The sequence below is a fragment of the Trachurus japonicus genome, chromosome 3, assembly GCF_045865225.1.
Source record: "Trachurus japonicus isolate A0001 chromosome 3, Traja_1.0".
Classification (NCBI taxonomy): Eukaryota; Metazoa; Chordata; class Actinopteri; order Carangiformes; family Carangidae; genus Trachurus; species Trachurus japonicus.
Window position 1 is genome coordinate 37,930,320 of NC_140909.1, and position 21,149 is coordinate 37,951,468.

The window sequence follows — 21,149 nt, forward strand, 5'->3', positions numbered from 1 at the left end:
ACCTTTAATTTGATACTACAGGTCTTTACAATCAGAACAGCACCGTCTCAGAGCAGATAGATTTAGTTCATTATAATTGTCATTTTGACAACAAGAGAACATGCTTTATAGTTAAGAGATATATCAGCTGTATTACAATTATAATTTGTATTTTTATTATTCATTGTAGCAAATGTATGATAATGAGGTATTTGGTCACAACTTTCTGCTTATTTTTGTTGGGTAATGTTCAGATCTTTCTCTTTGCTGGATAAATCTCCTAGGTGTCCTATACAATCTGCAGGGAATACAGGGTTGATAATCGGAAGTATGTAACAACAGGTGTTTCTTATGCAATGACAAGTTCATCACCCAATCATCATCTACATCTCAACTTATCCAAGCTCAAAAAGGTCTCATAATGACAGTCTTTCTGTGTCAGATTAAATAAAAAAACAACACAAGAATATGAGTAGCCTACACACACAGCTATGTTTTTCTCCGAGCTCGATCAGCATGCTAATATCTGAACAATGACAACACTAACATGCAGCAATTAGCAAACGTAGCGTTGATCCTCTTCACCTTAGAAGGCTAACATTTACTAATTAGAACTTAAAGTAACAGCAGATGCTGATGGAGATTTCAACCATTTTGACCTTGTGGTGTTTCTAGAGGAAATATCAGGTTCAATGTTTTTACCATCCATCCATCAAGTGCAGGGCTTCTACATCATTTATATCAACATGACAAACGTTTGCTTAACTGCCGACAAACCTGCTGCAGCTGCTTTCATGTTTGCTGAATATAACATCAGTGGACATCACTTCTGACTACCTGGTCATGGAAAAATAATTTAATCCAGAATTTGAGACTAAGTTTGTGTGATTTTTAGGTGGATGAGAATGAGATGAGATTAAACAACATAGACAAAAATGATAAGGCTGTGAATGCTGTTCAACAGAGACTTTTCATTGTCATTCATCACCATACTGTAGGTAGATTTGGAGAAGCTGAAGCTGGGGATACTTGCTGTGCTTTAAGCTGCTCAGTGTTGGCAGTGAGAGTGTTACAGTCTGAGCACAGAGCAGCTTCTAATTGGCCGGCTCAGTCTCCTCATACCGTCCACATGCATACTCTCTCACTCTCTCTCCCTCTCTCTCTCCCTCTCCTTTGCTGCTTCGACTGACGGCACCTTTCCTCCAATCCCTGCAGGGCCATGTGAGACGAGGAACCAATAGCATGTCGGGGAGGGCAGAGCTGGGTGCCGTCGGCCAGCTTCAGGCGGAGATGCTGCATTTGGACCTTATAGACGGTGCTGACGGTTACCGCGGTGACAAAGAGTCCTTGAAGGCATCCGCCATCGCACCCCCGCCAGCCACCAAGGACCCTGCAGCACCTGTTACCATGGATACCTATCGACCCAAGAGACCCACGACCCTTAACCTCTTCCCAATTGTGCCACGCACACAGGTAAACTCTCAATTAATTTCACACGCACACATACAAACATAGACACACACACACACATTATTGATCACGAAGCAGGATGAGTGGAGTAATGTTTCTGTGTATGGAGGAGGAACCCACACAGTCATGTATAAATGGAGATATGAATGGACAACCTGTGTGACATCACCACTAGATTCATTACAATTCTGCTTCTGACAGAATCTGTTTACTGGACTGGACAATGGCCTCAATTGTCTGGACACAGAGATTTTTTTTCCCCTTGGTGCCCGTCTCTGTTTGTGTTTGAATGCTGCTGGAGCTCGTGACTGTGTCAGTGTGTGTGTGTGTGTGTGTGTGTGTGTGTGTGTGTGTGTGTGTGTGTGTGATTCTTGGACTTCCAGCTATGTGAGGTCCATCTTCAGCTCCAGATGGAGGATGTGTTGCCTTCAATGAGCTGTTTGAAGGCTATTTTTAAGCTTAATGGTAGAATTGGGTTTAGGTTGAGATTAGGAGCAACAGCAGGTGCAGTATTAGCATGGGTCCTCACAAGTACAGACACGCAGACATGATTGTGTGTGTGTGTTTGGGTGAGGCTGTGTGTGACAGTGGAGGTGTGTGTTGGTCAGTGTCGTGTTGATTTCACATTCGTACAGCAAGCTGTGGTCCGTGTTTCGCATTGCCAGTAAATGGACGCTACATTTGGTGTGTGTGTGTGTGTGTGTGTGTGTGTGTGTGTGTGTGTGTGTGCGTCTGTGCATGTTTGCATGTGTGTTAGTAAAAGTGCCAAATCCTCCAAATTAAAGAAGATTAATCTTTTGTACCGCCCTCTATAATGACACATGGACACGTTTTCTGATTCAACGCCCCATCAACAGCAACATGACATCATCAGTCTGTACCTCCCAGTGCTGTGACGAATGACTGTCGCAAAATAAATCTGTTGAAATAGATGACAACTCTGTGGTTAGGGTTGGGTGAGGTTTAGGCATGAGAATGACTTTCCTAGTCCCAGGCTTTGTCGTTTGAATGTAAACATACATGGTTTGAGCGACTTGCAGAAATTAACTGATGACACTGATCACGACAGGAGTGTCGCACCTTAGATCTGTTATAAAAATGACTCAACAAACTAACTGCCATGACTGTTACGGTGAAGTTCAGCATACTGTAGCAAAGATCACATGAGCAGCAAACACATGTGACCTATATCTATCATATTAGCATTCCCCTGAAATTGTGTGTCCACTGGCAAGATCAGTATACAGTAGACTCCCAGCCTTAGTTAGGGCTCTGTTAGCGCCTGACATGAAATATCTGGCTGTTTAGCTGCTGGATGGATGCCAGGGTAATGACAGAGGTGATAGGATGTTATTAAGAAATACTAAAACGTTTAGTTACAATGGTTATACAGTAAATGATTCCAGGATCCGCAATATACATGTTCATTTGTGCAAATTACTCTTTCATAACTGCCAAACTCCACAGACATGTGAGTGCCTGAATGGTCATAGATGCTGATATATTGTTATGCAATCTATAGAGTAATGTGTATGTTAGTGAGTTTGCCCATGGCTGTAACACACATGCACACATGCATGTGGCTGCACACACGCACACACACATTGCATGCTGTCAACATGATCAACCAAGCGCTGCTATATTTGTCGGCGCTTTGTTCTTTGCCCAGTTTCCATGAGATGGAAACAAACCTACTGTACTAGCTGTGCCTTTGTTCGTGTGTGTGTGTGTGTGTGTGTGTGTGTGTGTGTGTGTGTGTGTGTGTGTGTGTGTGAGAGAGAGAGAGAGAGAGAGAGAGAGAGAGAGAGCTGTCAGAACTGAAAAGCAGAAAGGAAATAATTGCTTTGAAACACTTTTCTTCTTGGGAAGTCTGCCCATCTCATGGGACCCTGTTCAATCACTTCATCCAGCAACTAGAAGGCAAAAAAAGAGAAAAACAAAGTCTGATTTAAAATATTTCAATGTTAAAAGGATGAAGTTATTCTAAAAATGTCCTCTGAGTGAACCCTGAAGACACAAAGCAACTGATGACACCACCCCTCTAACATAAACATCCATCCACCACTGCTCCTAATGTTGACCATGTACTGCAGTCTGCAGCTAATGGTTTAAAATCCAGGGTATGCATTTGTGTGTGTACAGTGAGGATGCTATGACCAGCTGTAGAACTTTACCTTGAACTCCTTCAGTCAGACTGAAAAGCTCACGGTAGCTGAACTTCAGGAATCTTAATGGGCAAAGTGTAAAGAATGGAGTCAACTGGAAGATGTCGCTTCGGTTTGAAATGAGGGCAGATACATAAGATGATACACACCACATTTATAATGCTATTTATATTGTATGCCCTTGGGAAAAAAGTGGTTTCAAATTCTCAGTAATTTATAGTATAGCTATTTTAAACCATAAGGACCTTTATACTCCACATAGTATAGTGTGTTGGAACCACAATGCAGGGATAGTCCATGTTAATCAAATAAAGCACTAAACAGATTAAGCTATCTCCAGGAGACACAGTGTTGTAGTTTGCACTTGAACCAGCTGTCTTCCAACCAGACACATCAGCACAATGTCTTTGACGTCACAATTGCTGGGGTGTAAATTGGCTCTGCTGTAGGTGACACACATTTACACAAAGGACAGTATGTTTGTGACTTCAAGGAAACATGAGTGGGGGAGGCAAAAAGAAAGGTTGTTGAGCCTGTGTGTGCAAGAAACAACCAAGGATAGATTTACACTTTACAAGCTGTGGCTGCAATGCATTCTGGTATATTACTCACTCCTGTGGGTGTATAAATTACGTTTACTCCTCTGTCTTGGTTTTCTCACATAAGAAAATGAAGTGATTTTTTTTATTTACCCACTCTGTGCGGAAGGCCTGTGTGGTTGGTTGTCAGCACATCATCAAGTGTAAGGTGTGTTTTCTCTACAACAACAACTGAGACACTACTACAGCTTCAACAGAGCTGACAGTGACAGAAGTTCATTCAGGCGGTGCAGGCAAAACTCAAATGAGATGAGATACATGAGTGCTGATGATCTCCAGGCAGCTTTCCTCAGCCTGCGAGGAGCACGGGAGACAGAGAGAGACAGCACACTGTTTCCAGGTCAGTGGATCAGTAATAAATGCAAAATATACAGTTATCTCTGCACCATTTGGCAGCAAGTAGTGACAGATTTCTGTGGTTGAACAAGAGCAGCTCTGATTTGGAGGAGAGAGGCGTTTTGCAAAAGCAATATTTTAAAATCCAATGCAACCAGCGATTTGTGCAATTTATTAAATACAATTTATTTTATTTTATTTTTTAAAAAGCAATAGTTCAAGACAAATACTGAACTGTGATTTCGGCTGCAGAAATAGGGCACAGTTTTATTCCAGATTGTCTTATGCACAATAATTCAACAGACGGACGGACAGACATCTCATGGAGGATTCCTCCGTCTTAATCCGAGTCAGACTCTAATCTCTCATCTGGCAGCCACACGCTCCATTGAAGGCTGAGACTCCTGACAGTGAAGGCATTTTAGCAGTGTTGTAAACACTCTCCCAGGTTAACCAATAAACCCAATAAGGTCTTAGACAGATGGTGAGGTTTCTTTCTTTCTTTCTTTCTTTCTTTATTTCTTTCTTTCTTTCTTTCTTTCTTCTTTCTTTCTTTCTTTCTTTCTTTCTTTCTTTCTTTCTTTCTTTCTTTCTTTCTTTCTTTCTTTCTTTCTTTCTTTCTATCTATTCAATTCAATTCAATTAGCTTTATTGGCATGAACAGAAACCTGTTGTTGCCAAAGCACTGTACAAACCATTCACAAAGACATTTCAACATAACAAATACATACAGTATTACATATCTCAATATTCAATAACAAAACAATATTCCATACAAACCACATCACAATAGAAATTAGTACAATCAGGTACAAATAATGGTGTTAGTAAGATGTTAAAGAGTCCCTCAGGTTGTGGGAAGCAGTTACATGTTTGGCTGCTGTCCCTTCTCCTAGCAGGATTGACATTTTCTCCTCTGGTGTTAGCAGGTGGAATCTTCTTGGTTATTTAGTCTGCTTTGAGTTTCTTTTCCCAGTATTCTAAATATAAATCTATCTATATATCTATCTATCTATCTATCTATCTATCTATCTATCTATCTATCTATCTATCTATCTATCTATCTATCTATCTATCTATCTATCTATCTATCTATCTATCTATCTATCTATCTATCTATCTATCTATCTATCTATCTATCTATCTGTTTCTGTTATGTAAGTATGTGTATGTGTGAAGCATTGCAGTGATGTGTGTGTATCTATGTGTGTGTGTTGCCTGCAGCCAAACTCAGATGTCTGCTTGACAAATTCATGTCAGAGTGACTTCCATGTGAAGCTTAGTCATTGATACAAACACTCACTCATTGTATCTGAGTCATCACTCTGGGCGACGATATTTTTGTAAAACAAACCTTTTGCTCTTAGTGAGCGATGATGCCGTCTCCCACCTGCTGATTCACTTGTTGCCACGGCAACAGCTCTGTCTCCGCCTGGTAGGCTACCCGTACATAGGAAGTGAGTCATGCAGTGGGTGGGCAGAGGAGGAGGACATGATTTTATTTTGGACGACACATTGTCGTCACAGGAGTTTCCAGTTCTGTTTCCATCTGTTAAAAATCTGCCTTCCCCGTCTCTGTGGCACCGACCGAGCCAAACTCTGAAAACTGGCATCAGATGTCTGTTTCAATTTTTAACCTTGTTTGCTTTGGATTTACAAACAAGTTGGGAACACAATATTAACATATTATGACATTTTTTGCTGATATGGAAAGCCATTGCTTATTGGTTCTTCTAGTAATGATGTGTAACTCATTCATGTGTGCCGAGTTGTGTCCAATATTCTCTGTCTTTTAGCTGTATATATTCTTTAATAACAGATAAACATTGAGCTGATACTCACTAAAAAACTGAAGGGTGGTATCAGCAATTATTGGAAAAAAAGACTCTTTAAAATGCATTCCTCAAAGTAACAGAATTTGTGTGCATGTGTGTGTTTGTTTGTGTTGCTAAATGTCATGTACCGTATTATAGCACTAGTATTAATTAATTTCAATCGAGACCCATTCTCTCTTTCCTTCTCTAAATTGTTATGTTAAAGGGATAGTTCAACATTTTGGCAAATTGACCCATTCCCATATTCCCATAAATGCCATACATTAACCTTCATAACGTAGCTCTGAGCAGCTCGCGGCTCTGCTCTGCTCGCACTGACTAGCGAACCTACTGCTTTGACTATAGGGATTATGGCAATGGGTCAATTTGCCAAAATGTTGAACTATCCCTTTAAATTAATAACTTTAGGGACTTTAGGGGTATCAGGAAGTTTTAGCAATTCAAATCACTTAGAATTGATAGTTTATAACATGTTTTGTGGGAGAAATATTCACTCTGTTTAACTTTTTGCCTTTTACTGTGCGATAGGTGGCAATTGTTGTTCATACAAGACTATTTAAAATACAGTTTACAGTAGCTTCTCCTCTCTGGTTGAATCAAAAGCCACATTAAAAGATAACAATTGTAATGATCTGAGGAGTGTAACTTCACACACAGGGCTGGACATGAGTGTTTCTGGTCTGCTGCACCTCTGCCAGGGCGTCTTTGGGTGTGGTCAGACATGTGGTCTGTTGCACCTGTATCCAGTATCCACAGATGTCACTGTGTACTGACCACAGCCTGCAGTACTACATCACTGCCACTGATGGTAAACAAAACCAAGGTTTTCAACTGGTGCTGCTCAGATGCTCTTTCAATTAAGTCATTCAGTGATTCTGCCTCTTTTCATTAACCCCTCATTAGCTGTTTTTTTTCTCAGAATGTTTTTTTTTTTTTTTTTTTGCAATTTTGTGTTGCTAAGGAGAGGAAGCTGAAACTGTTCTGTTCTGTAGTGCTGTTCAGTATTTGTCAAATGAGACGAGCAGCGTGGAATGAAAGCTGCTTTGATTTGGGGGAACAGAGCTTTTTAAGTAGAATGCAGAAGAAGCTAAAAGGGCATTTGAGAGGTATCATGGTTTTCTCGAAAAAAGGGTCTGTCCTATCTATTAACAACTCAAACACAACAGCCTAAAGAGACTCCCACTGACTCTGTGTGTGTGTGTGTGTGTGTGTGTGGCTAGCTGGGGTAAAATGTCTGGTTCCCTTTAAATGCACATCACGGAGCACAGACAAAAGAATCCCTGCTCATTCAACAGAATAAAAGCTTTGTGTGTGTGTGTGTGTGTGTGTGTGTGTGTGTAGAGAGAGAGAGAGAGAGAGAGAGAGAGAGACAAAAACTTGTTCATTGAGCGTCAGGATTGAGAACTCAGTGACCAAACCTCTCTCTCTCTCTCTCTCATCTCTGTTCCTCTGTGCTCTCCATCTGTTTTTTTTTCTTTCTCACCACTTCCTTCTTCTGCATTTTCCACAGGACACATTAAACAACAACTCCTTTGGGAAGAAATACAGCTGGCAGGAGAAAGTTTCAGGTTCGTCCTCGCCTCTTAAAACAGGTGAGTTTTCTTTCTTTCTTTCCCATCAACAAAAAGCTCAGATTTCAGTTGGACTATCTGTTCCCTTGGACTCATGATGATGACACTGGATGGATGTGCACACTGACAGACTCATCATATTGCCGACATTGTTCATCCTTGTACTACAGACAACAGCAGCTGAGTGTGTATGTGATTTGTATTGAGTTCAGCAGGTTGTGTTTTACTCTCCTGATCCTCAGGAGTGTTAAGCCTTGGATTAGCTATCCTGGACTAAGTGTAACTAGTTGCTGTCACTAGTAGGGGCAGCAGTGTACATACTGTGTGTGTGTGTGTGTGTATTAGCCAGCTCATGGCTTAGGTAGCCGGGAGCTGTCGTAGCTCATTGCAGCAGCTCTTTTCCCAGCACAGTGTCAGGTGACTAACCGAACTCGCAGCTGACAAACCCCTCGCTGCTGGCGTAAGTCATACATATATGACTTAATGATTTTTTAAAAAACACAGCTTGGGGGGAAAAAATACCCTTCAAACATCAGGATGAAGTTGCCTTTTGTGTTTCATTCAAGCCCTGGAGGCCGAGTGCAGAATGGAAGCATTCACACATTTAATCCCAGTCAGTCACCCTAGTGCTGGCTTTGTGTCCACACCAAATAAATGGACATGAAGCCAAACAGAACTGAAATCAGTTCTTTTACTGTGTTGTGAGGTTAGTCTTCCCTTGGCAACAAACCATATGATTAGAATTCATCTTGGATCGTACTTGGTTACATGGTTGAACACAGTGCACAATATAAAGCTTCTCCAACTTGAGACTGCAAATTTGTTAATGAAGACGGCTGGTGGCATTCATATGTAAACTAGCAAATGACATCACACAGACTCACAAACACTTAAGACTCATTCTGAAGAAGTTTGCTCTAAGGAGACACAATTCTGGTGAAGCTAAAGTGCTGATTTAAATGAGCCCCCCACATTTGTTTTTATGATTGTTGTAAAGCAGATTTCCATCATGATAATAATAACGTCATTTATATTGTGCCTTTTTACAAAAACAAATTGCAAGCTGCTGTAATAGAAGGAATAAAACATATCAAAAGCAGCAGCCTGTAATGAAATAACAGCAACATAATAAAACCGCAAAGTGAGATAAAATCTGAAATAAAAGTTAAAATCAGCCATCCTTAACAAAATAATCATACAACAATAGTAACATAACAGCAAAGGCCAATCCATAGAAGTCGAGTCTTTAGAAGAGATTTTAAAAGAAGCCACTGAGCTTGCCTGCATGAGATCACCGGGCAGGGAGTTCCACACAATGCAATGCTAAGTAACAATTTAAGAAAAGGTACAGACTTAATGCTTCCTGCTCTATAAACGCTAAAGTGTGAACAAAACATCACAGCTCACCGGACGTTTGCTGTCCCGTCAGCGCTGCATCATCAGCCACTGTGAAAATATCATGCTGGGATTTTCTGCCGATGGATTATGACATAACGCATCAATCATTTTCTCTTGGCGGCACTGAATTTGATGAGTAATGGGGATTTAGCTGCATAATCCCGACATCCGTTACCTAACCATATCTACTTTTTCTCTCTTCTCTTGTTTCTGCTTTACTTTGTCCGTCTGTGCATTCGCTGCCATGTCCGCCACATGTGCGTTCGCTCTCCGGTCATGTCTGCGTCTCTGCGTCATGTATGTTTACTCCGTGTGTTTGTCTGGCCTCTGTGCGTGTTTGTGCGTCTGCGTGTGCTTTTGTGCGGCCGTGTGCGTGCTGTTGCTGGCCTCTGTCCTTCCTCTAGGTGAGCTCACCCCTCCACGCGAGCACAGCTGCCTGAGCGACGAGGACAAGGTGCACGGCGGGGGAGCGCAGACCAAAGACCGCGGGACCTCCACCGACGCCCCCTGCAGACACGGCCACTCCTCCGGACACTCGCACGGCTCGTCCACGGCGGCCGTGACGCGCTCCAAACTGCAGGAGAAGCCGCCGGCGCCGCCGCCACCGCAGAACTACACGCCGGCTCCTCTGTATCCGGCGGGGAAGGCGGATGGAGGTGGGCACCACCGGGACAGGATCCGCTACCACACGGACGTCCGTCTAGAGCCCACGGAGGAGATCTACCTGACTCCTGTGCAGCGTTCTGCCGGCCCCCTAGAGCCCTCTAACTCGCAGGACCGGCCGTATCTCTCCCAGCAGACTGAGCAGGGCCGTATGTCCATCAGCTCCGACACTGAGGGCCCGCCTCCTTACCAGCCCCTACCGGATCGGACAAACCCCTCCATCTATGAGGAGGACGAGGTCTACATCCCTCCTCCGTCGTACGCTTCTTGCGTAGAGTCTCTCATCACACCGCCCAGCATGGCCGTGTCCGCTCGCTCCTCCCTGGCACTGGACCTCAGCCTGAAGGGGGCAGGGACGGGGGCCGGGGTCATGCTGCGAGCCGGGTCGGTGGAGTACGTGGACGCCACCGACGAAAGCTACTGTGGAGAGGACGAGGATGTGGACAGGATAATAATGGACGCAAGGATGAGGAAGGGGGGAGGAAAGGGCGACGGCGGCGGCGTCAGAGCCGCTCCGCCAAGGACTTCTATGAGTTCGGAGGCCAGCGGCCTTTCGTACGACTCGGTCAAATACACGCTGGTGGTGGACGAGCACGCTCAGCTGGAGCTGGTCAGTCTCCGGCAGTGTTACCAAGGCTACAGCGATGACAGCGACTCGGCCACCGTCTACGACAACTGCGTCTCCTCTCCCTACGAGTCGGCCATCGGGGAGGAGTACGAGGAGGAGGACGAGGAGGATGAGGACGGGGCCCGGATAGGAGGAGTGAGGAGAGAGGCCACGGCCTGTCTGTCTGAAGACTCCACTCCAGAGGCAGACATGCACTTCTCCAAGAAGTTCCTCAATGTCTTCATGAACGGACGCTCACGCTCCTCCAGTAAGTCCCTTACATGACATCACTGAGTGTTTATCAGTTCCCTGTTGAGAGACAGTGAGCTCTAGAAATAGACGTGTTTAGCTCTAGCAAGAAGGGTGTCCTTTAACTGGAATGTCCAGACCAAGTCTGTACAAGTCCAAACTGTCACATGGCACATAGAATAGCGTAGAATTGGGTGATATATTGATATTATCATTTGTTGACTTCTTTGAAATCATACAGGAGTAGAAAATGAATCATACATTATTTTATCATGTTTGCAACTTTGCAAAAAGGTAACAAAATTTGTTCATCAAATTCATTATTTTCTTTTCTTTTCTTTTCTTTTAGAAAAATAAAACTGCAGAAAGCATTGTAGCTGTGAGCTTAATATTTTATGTGTAATCTCCAATGCTTTTACTCAGATGTGCAATCATAGTAAATATAAAAATGACAACAACAAAAAATAAAGCTATGATAATGGTAGCAATAGCCAATAAACATATAACAAAAAATGAATTACATCCTCAATTCATTTGAATTGTCTTTCTCATTATGATGTTTTTTTAATCAGGGAGTGAGGACTAGTCAGACTGATGCGTTGCGAACTGATGAAGCCCCTTGGATAAGAGGCAAAACGTCTTAGACAAATAGTTGTTTTGTTGGCCAGAGATAACGATGACCTGGGTGAATGAGAATATCCATAGACATTTATCAGGGATATTTCAGATAAGGGAACATAGCTTATTCATATGTTTATGTTTCTTGTTTGTGTAGCCATAATAATCAACAGAAAAGACAGAAAGAGGGAGAGAAAGGATAATGAAATGGGTTCTTTTGTGATTTCAGTGATATACTGTATGCAAAAAACATGCAAACTGATACACTCCCTCTGGTTTGTATATGGGGCAGCCTCATTATGTTGCCCTTTTGGCCATTTTCTAGACTAGACTAGACTAGACGGAGAGATCTGCCATTGCACCCTCCCGCCCCACCCTGCCTCCGAGAGCTGATTTTATTTCATTTTGAGAATACTCTATGTACTGTATTAATCCAAAACTTTAAATTCTAGCAGACAAGCACATCAGCACAGAAAGCTGTTATTCTGTGTAATTCCCTTTTAACATACAGCATCACAGCAGTGAATACTGTCTAGCCGAATTGGCAGCTTGGTGGAAAAGGCTTAAAGTGATGTGGCTGATAAAGCACAGCCACAGAGATATGCCAGAGCTGGAATACTCTCGTACAGCACAGATCATTATCCACATGACTGCTTTAACTCTGCAGTGTGACCTTCTATAGGTCAACAGCACTGAGTGACATCTAACTTGAAGATTTCTTTCTGGCTATTACAGTTTTCCAGGTAGTACTGAGCAATGACAATAGGTTATTTGAATGAATTCTTATTTCATCATATCAGTGATCCAAAGATGAACATCAGTTTGTTTCACTATGTGATTTACATTCAAGTACTAATTAAAGCCATATCTCCCAGCTCAGCTTGTGCGTCTTGTAAATGGAAGCTGCTTTTTTCTTATCGTTATCAGTGAACTGACAGAAGCACGTTCAGGGCAGAAACCCAGCTGGGCATCTAAAATGGCCTGCTGTGTGGAGGACTACTGAGCCAAAAGCAGTTTCAAAGATTAGCCCCCAGTACCTCTCTTTTCTGCTGTCCTGACCAATCACATTCACAGAGATGATCTGAGCCTTTTTTAAAGCATTAAAATAATGACCAACCTTAAGAAAACCCTAAAAAATACTGAATAAAGAAAGAAGCAATGTTTTTCATCTTAATGTCATGACATAATGTCAACATTGTCCCATTTTGCGGGACAAGACCGTTGATTATCTTCTTCAGAGTTCTGTATTATAACATGTGACCCAATCAATGTTTCAGAGCTGAAAAAAAAAAACACACATACTGCTGTATTTTTGACAGAGAAGCAGCTCAAGGTGCATTCTCTGTCCCCAAACCTGGCACTTAACTTACCCATAATGCAATTCAACCATACTTCCCTCCACTGTTTTACACCAAAGTGACATCACTTAATATAGTTTATCAGATTGCATGCAGCTCCACTAGACACAAACAACTGCCCAACTAAAAGATATAACTAGAAAACTAAAGAGGTGTTTATACAGGGAGAAAAAATGTTTTTACAATATGCAAGCTGCTGTCAGTGTGTCTCCAAGACTAGTTGAAGAAAGGAGGTAGGATGACTAAATGCTGGACAGATTTTACAATACTGAAAAGTTTTAAAGAATGATTTTTCCTTTCCTTTGCCTTGATGATTGTTGGGGAAACTGCAGAAACATTTGACTCATCAGAGTACTGTCAGCCTATTTGCAAGGCATAAGAGTCTTGCAGTTATGGGGTTAATAATGCACCAAACTACTGTATATGTGAATCCCAAATGAATCAGTAAATTTCATTAAAATCTTTGAGATTTGAGAGATGTGAAGAGTTTTGGGCAGTTTAGATGGAGAGAAAGACATTGTTGGTGTCTATGAGCTCAGAGCGCAAGCTTCTGTCAGTTTGCAACCTCTGGTTTACACTGGAGAAGAGTCACCCATCTAAGTGACCTTAGGAAAACAATGGAAAACATCGACAGTCATACACTGACCCACATTTCGGGTGGTACAGTATGTGTGTGTAAAGGACTAATGAGCAGAGGGGAGGAATGAGCGAATACGTGTGAGATCATTTCCTCTAGTAGTGCTGCTGGACTCCTGGACCCAGTCCATGTTTTACAGTCTCATTAGGAACAGCACAGCAGTTTATCTGAGTAGTGCAGGAGGGGTAACTGATGTCTCAGGGGAATGTGGGCAGAAAATACACAATGCTCATCTGTTTCACGCCTACTTATAGTGTGATTCATAGATCCTAATGTGTGCTTCAATGTAAACACCATGAGCCCTAATTGGGTTTAATATTTGTCTATGATGGACTTTTGTTGCAATTTCACAGCAATGTAATTAATCTTTTTGCTGGTCTGTTACAGGGGCTCACACGTCCTTAATTTCATTTTTTTCTCCCCTTTGTTATTCAAGGTGCAGAGTCTTTCGGCCTATTCTCATGTGTCATAAATGGTGAAGAGAAGGACCAGAGTCACAGAGCCGTCTACAGGTCAGGACTACAACATCATGTCATCATACTGCACATGAACTAAAAACACCTGTGTGGTATGCCATTACTTTTATTGAATGTGATTATTTTCCGTCCGGGAAAAGAGCGACGTCACAAGTGGACGGGGGCATGAACTCAGCCCGTCACAATTTGCATTAAACATCTTTTCTTTTTTTTTTTAATGAAGAGATGCATGTACCAGATTTAGCAGGAAGCTACTTCCATCTGTATCTGGAGTCATAAGAGCTGGTCTGAATGTTTCTTGCCCCCCTTAATTGCCATGTTTCCTGTCAGCCACAGTAAACTAGTACTAGTAACTTTCCCTTCCTGTTCTTGTGTGGACATGGAGCAGCTTTCATATTCAAATAATGCTTACATCAAAGCCTGGCATCTACTGTGTTGTCTGTCTGCAATCTGTGATTTTTACACAGATTAGCACTTGTTTTGTTTGTTTGTTTGTTTTTTATCTATGATAGCTCTGCTTTAAAGAAATTTCATATGTAAATGTGGTAAAGAAAAGTTTCATATCAGTGTTTTTTTGCAACAAAAAAAAGGGAATTCCTAGAATAGATTTTAACCAACTGGCAATAATAAAGTTAAATGGATTTCCCATAAGTTTTTTTGGAAGCTGTTGGAACAGAAAACACTCACTTTCTGCATGTTTTCTCAGTCCAGTGATAGCTTTTGTTGAAGACTCCAGGCTGTTTTTACAAACAGTTTGTCGTTAAAGGAGGGGACTAAAAGAACAGATCATGTGATGATCCAGGACATCATCCATGCATAGCTGAAAGAATTGGGGTGTATACTCTACATTCTGCAACAAGTATCAAGTCAGATCAAAGTCAACTCAGATTCACAAATCATTTATCAATTACTGTATGACTAACAGAGGCAACTTTAATAAGTTGCATACTACAGTACAAAGGTTTCACTGGCATCTCTGCTACCAACAAACATTTTCAACATTATGGTGAAAGTTGAAGTGTAAAATAGAATGAAAAGACAAAGAAAGAGGGGGAAGATTTTGCTGTAAAACCATTGGAAGCTGTCTTTGTCAATCAAAGCGAAATAGAGTTGTGTCGCCTAGCTCTGAAATATGAATACCCTGCTTCACACTTTTCATACAGGGGTTAATGTTGGGTACTGAAAACATATATTACAGAGTCGTAGTACTTTAAAATAAAACAAAAACCCAGGATGATGGAAAACCGGAGACATGTTTGTGGTGGCGTGGCACAGTGGTGCTGTGGTATCCACTGTCGCCTCACAACCAGAGTCTGCATGCTGCATGTCTCAACAGGTTTGTCCCTCGGCATGACGATGAGTTGGAGCTGGAGGTGGACGATCCGTTGCTGGTGGAGGTTCAGGCGGAGGATTACTGGTACGAGGGCTACAACATGCGAACTGGTGCCCGTGGGATTTTCCCGGCTTACTACGCTATAGAAGTGACCAAAGACTCTGAGAGCTATAAAGAAGGTACTGACACTGGGTTGATGCTGAAATACCTTCTCTGAGTTATTACTTAAGATAAGATAAGATAAGATGAGATAATCCTTTATTTGTCCCACAATGGGATTTACAATATATTTTCTGTTCATACAAATTGTATATGAATCTGTATCAGTGTTTTTTTTTTTCTGTGCAGCTTAATACCGTGAACAGTGGAAAGGATACAGGATACAGTACAGTCTCTGTAGTGTGTAGAGCTAAAGATTCACTTCAGTTAAGATTGAATCTGTTCCTAGATTTTCTCAGTATGTTAATAAGTTCAAACACCTAATTTCAATAGATGTGAAATAAGTATTTAGTTTGTGTTCAAGTGTAGTTGAATGCTGACAAAAATGATCACAAACATGACATCTCATTTGTCCGACAACTTCGATAGAAATTCAAATATCATGGTTCAGCATTAATAATAAAAAGAAGAAACAAAGTGATTTAAGTTATTTAAAAAAAAAAGAAAAATCACTCCAAGATCAATGACAGTTCCTCTTAGTTATGTCATACCGGTGTAGCTGAAAGTGATCTAAATTTAGAAGCTATTTATATTCAGAGTATAGTTTTAAGCAAAAGAAAATGACAGAACGAGTGCAGAGCAGGATATTTTGCCAGCTACGCCTGCGAGGGATCATGTAGGGACAGAGCTGTGACGTCTCTCTCTGTCTTATCTTCTGTTGAGGTTTGTTGGGTGCAGTTTTACCATTATTCCATCATTTTGTATATTTCCTGTGTAGTGAAGAGCAGTGAGTGGATGGATAGATACCGGCTTAAGTTCCTGGGCTCAGTCCAAGTGCCCTACCACAAAGGAAACGACGTTCTGTGCGCCGCAATGCAGAAGGTACAAGGCCCATGTTGTTGCTGTTGTGTGTTTGAACTCAAGATTCCTGTTAAATTCTCAAAGTCTGATGCTTTCCAAAGTCACACCGACACTATTTCCAACACTGTCAACATAGTTTCAATTTCAGTAATAGTTTCAAATTAACATCTGGTAGAAATGGGTCACAGAATGTATTTTACACATTTTTTTTGTACATTTATAGATCTTGTATACATTTTTGTTTTCTAGATTGCCACTAACAGAAGAATGACAGTCAAATACAACCCTCCTTCCTCCTGTATCCTGGAGATCGGTGTGAAAGGCATCAAGCTTGCTGTTCAGGAGGATTATTATGCTTGTGACAGAGTAAGACACTTCCTTTGTTTGTCTAATAGTAAAAGTAAATTCAAATGCGCTTTTCTTTTTTCTTTTTTTTACATACTGAAGTTAATTTTACAGTAACGCCTTAATCCCATTGAACGATTGAGACATGTTGCCCCCATGTGGTAGCTAATGGACATTGCAGACATACAAGGCTGCAGTTGAAAGTGTTCTCTAGTTTGAGCACTTAATTGGTAACACTTTACAACAAGGGTCCCTTAATTAACGTTAGTTAGTACATTATTAAGCATTAATATATAAACATGTGTTAATTAATGCTGAGTAATGCATACATAATAATAACTAATTACATTCAACTTTTATTTTACTTAATCATTTTAGTAAGCATTACTTAACTGCTTACTAATAGGCTACATTAATTAATGTGTTTCATAATCCTAAGTAATACATATTGTTAGTATATCTGTAAACAGTTAATTAATGCATAATAATGTACTAACTAACGTTAATTAAGGGACCCTTATTGTAAAGTGGTACCCAGAGATTTTTTTATTGTCTATTCCCTTTATTATATATGCTGTTATGACATGCAGTAGAGATGAATTGAAAATGTTGTCCCTCTCTCACCTAAACAGATATTACAGATGTGAATTAAATGCTCTAGAATATAAAATATATAAAATCATCTATGTACATCAGTGTAATGTTAAATTAATTTGAATTCATTTTAAAGTCCAGGGGCAGGGGGCAGAGGGGGGAGGTGTTGGACAGAGCCTGGGGGAAGAAGCTGTTTGACAGTCTTGTGTAGCGGGCCTAGAGGCTTTGGTGCCTTTTCCCTGAAGGCAGGAGGATGAAGAAGGAGTGTGAGGCATCACCAGCGATGTTGATAGCGCTGCGGGTTAGGCAGATGTGGAAAATGTCTGTGAGGGGAGGGCAGAGGGGCACCGATTACCTCCATACCACACATTGATAAAGCCAGGGCTCTCTCAATGGTGCCCCGGTGGAAAGAGCACATGACCGGGGGTGGAACTTGTGCTCTCTTTGTGCGCGTGTTTGAGCCTTCTTGGTAAGGGATGTGGTGTTGTTGGTCCAGGAGAGGTCCTCAGAGATGTACAGCCCCAGGAACTTGGTGCTGCTCACCTTCTCCACAGCAGTACCACCAAAGGCCAGTGGGCGATGCTGTGGATGGATTTTCCTTAAGTCAACAACAATCTCTTTAGTTTTCCCCACAATAAGGATGAGATTGTTGTCTTTACAACACTGGACTTGTTGGTTCACCGTTCACCTCATTCCTGTTGTAAGGTGACGAGGGTGCAAACTTGAAGATCTGGTTGGTTCTGTGGGGTGGTACACACTGTATTGTCTTTCAGCAGGCAGTCAACCACACACCTTTATGGGGCCCCTATGCTCAGTGTGATGGTGTGGGAGGAGTTGCTGCCTACTATTATTTATTTATTTACAATTATTTAAGTAAAGGGTCGCCTTTGTCACAGCCTATCTTATATGTAATTGCATTGTGCCACAGACAGGCCCTGCCTTTGAATCATACTCTACAGATGGAAGGAAACATGCATATTTGGTATAGACTGTTTTCTGTGTCCTTCTTACAGAGCAATGAATGCAGTCACTTCTTCCAGTTAAAGAATGTCTCCTTCTGTGGCTATCACCCAAAAAACAGCAAGTAAGTATAGACACAAAGCACTGCCTTCACTCAGGGATAACTGAGTCCAAAACGAACAATTACTCTTGACAGTTTCTGTTTCACTAAGTATTAATTAATTAATTAATTAATGTATTTATTTATTTAAGAAAGGACATTGTGTATAATAACATGGACATTTAAAAAATGCAGATATAAATGCACCAGTTAGTATTGTTGACAAAAAAAAAACACTGTTGTGACACTGTCGAGACCTCTTCAGTCACTGACGAGGCATGACACAGAAACTTTTCTTTTGTTTGTTTTAAATACCCTGTGAATTCTTTCTTTTCATTGTATTATCTGATCTGTTTTCTGTCCTCTCTGCAGGTATTTTGGCTTCATTACAAAACACCCAGCAGATCAGAGGTTTGCCTGCCATGTCTTTGTGTCCGAAAACTCCACTAAACCTCTTGCAGAGTCAGTGGGGTGAGTTGGACTCTCTGTGTATTCATTCCAACATATTCATTCTTTGCAAGGAGGAGGTTTGTGTGTTAACTTCAAATGTGTTGAACCAAAAATATTGAATATTTTGGGTCAGTGAGGTTTCAATAAGGGCACCGTTTTAATGTGATTATGTGATGTATTTTTAAAAGTTGATGAATATAATTGAATCTAAAGGTTTTGTAAGTCATTGGAGGCAAATATCACGAAAAAGGAAATAGCTATACTCTATAATGTTTTGCCAATGAATACAGAAGTCCCAAATCAACACTTATAATTAGAACAAACATGAATGTGAAGTAGGGTGTGAGTAAAGTGTTGAAGTGACACATTGCATGTTCTTGTTTTTCCAGGAAAGCCTTCCAGCTGTACTATAAAGAGTTTGTGGAGTTCTCGTGCCCTACAGAGGACATCTACTTGGAATAGCACTGCCCTGCCTTCAACCACAGCACTGTACAGTACACTGTATCATAACATAATGTTGCATGAAGGACAGACATATCTAAATTAAAATAAATTAATTAAAACCTAACACATCTGACAAATGAGAAGAAGGATCCAGTATTGGTACAGTGGTAAAGCCGATTGTGCACCGAAAGGAGATTGAAACGTGCCAAAGGCGATGTGTACTGAGAAAAGAATATTATGCAAGTTGGAGTCAGTGATCACAGGCTGTCCATGGAAAGCACAAAGTATCACCACGGCCTTGGCAGCGCTAGTTCGCCTGTAGCATTGTCTCAGCAGGTGCAACTCTGAGAACGTAAAACAGCAGCTGAGATATGGACAAATGGGTTTGTTTGGATTTGAAATATTTACAGTCTAAGCAAGACGGACATGTGTAATTACTAAATTACATCCTCACACTGAGAAAGTACTCAAAGTCCATTTAGGAACAGTGAATTGTATCCCTTTTAGCACATCTAATATAAAGGTGATTCACATTGTTCAAATGTTACCCCATAGCACTGTTAGAAAACCAGCTGTAGGTGATGTTCTGTGCATTTTTTCGGGTCTTTTCAGATATCCTAACTGTTCCTAATTTTGACATTTCATCAGCTCGTTCACAGCAGAAAATGTTGCATCCACCTTCAAGATCAATGGAAAACAGCAGGAGTATACTATAGGGCTCTCTGCACATTCTCTATATGAGTACACTGCAAGCTGGGTCTCGGACCAGAGGCACACGTGTAAGAAGGATTTGCGTTTTAAGCAGCAAGTAAGCATCAAGGAATTCAAAAAAACTAAACTACCAAAGACCACCTTTTCAGTTAAGCTAAGCTAAGCCTAATTGGAGCTGAAATAACAAGTCAAACAATTGGGCAGGTGATCAACTGAGAGTTGGCAACTATTTTGATGACCAAATAATTGTTGAGGTCATTTTTTCTGGTTCTAGCTTCTCAAATATAACGTTTTGCCATAACTGAGACTTTTCATCACAAAGAACTCCCGAAATGCACTGAACATCATTTGTCTATGCTTTCAAAAAAAAAAAAAACTAAAGAAGAAAACGCAGTGTGAGGGTGTATGAGTGTGGATTTTTCCTTTCAGAATTTTTAGCGGCTTCTATGGTAATCTAGTCCTACGCTAAACAGATCCTTCCATCATTTGTCCAGTCCTAATTCCTAGTTTAATGCCAGAGACACTGCGATTTTCACTGTGTGTTCTAACACGGTATGAAATTGGTGCAAAGATGTTAATAACAAGAGAAAAAAACAAAAAAAAACATCTGGGCTAGGCCCTGTGGTGATTGAAGATGTGGACCAACATACAGAATATCCTTTGTGTGGTGTTCTAGAGACTTGCTACTTGTACGTGTAGTTTTCCGCATCAGAAATATAAAATGCTCCCAGTGTGGCAGTAGGAGATGATAAGGCTGATTCTCAGAAACAGTGGGTACAGGTGCTGACAAGGGAGCAAAAGTAAAACTCTGGTGTCTTCAGATCTTCACTAGTAGTGCCTCTTTCTCATCAGATCATTGTGACCTTCCTCAGTGAACATTATCACAACATTTTAAGGGATTGCCATGGAGTGTGTGTTGAGTTTAAGAGTTTGAATGCAGATTGAAATGTAGGAGTATGATTGATGTAAGTCATGTTTTTTCCCCTCTGCAATACATGTGCTGTATTTGTGTTCCTGCGCCTCCTGCCATATTTGTTTCAGAACATGCAACGGGCACTGAAACTGTGCTAATGCAAAACCTCCATGACTGTTACCAAGAAGTCAGAAGTTAAACAAACAAGACCAAGTATGTAGGAAATTCACCTGCTTTGGGACAATTTATATATTAAATATCTAGTTACATTGTGTTATTATGCATTTAGTTCTTTTACAACACCCATGATATTCATGT

At 41.1% G+C, this 21,149-nt stretch overlaps 1 protein-coding gene across 2 annotated transcripts in view; it reads left to right on the top strand.

The window, feature by feature from the left end:
* mapk8ip1b (mitogen-activated protein kinase 8 interacting protein 1b) overlaps positions 1–19,316 on the top strand; it is a 48,312-nt gene extending 28,996 nt beyond the window's left edge. For both annotated transcript variants that reach the window (XM_085772361.1, XM_085772369.1), the window contains exons 3-12: positions 1,195–1,452; positions 7,895–7,976; positions 9,758–10,891; positions 13,922–13,997; positions 15,298–15,468; positions 16,230–16,335; positions 16,564–16,680; positions 18,267–18,337; positions 18,686–18,784; positions 19,153–19,316. In XM_085772361.1, the coding sequence (XP_085628487.1) occupies positions 1,195–1,452; positions 7,895–7,976; positions 9,758–10,891; positions 13,922–13,997; positions 15,298–15,468; positions 16,230–16,335; positions 16,564–16,680; positions 18,267–18,337; positions 18,686–18,784; positions 19,153–19,225 (2,187 nt within the window). In that variant the 3' untranslated portion in view covers positions 19,226–19,316. The remainder of the gene's footprint in view (positions 1–1,194; positions 1,453–7,894; positions 7,977–9,757; positions 10,892–13,921; positions 13,998–15,297; positions 15,469–16,229; positions 16,336–16,563; positions 16,681–18,266; positions 18,338–18,685; positions 18,785–19,152) is intronic.
* Positions 19,317–21,149: the final 1,833 nt, after the last annotated feature.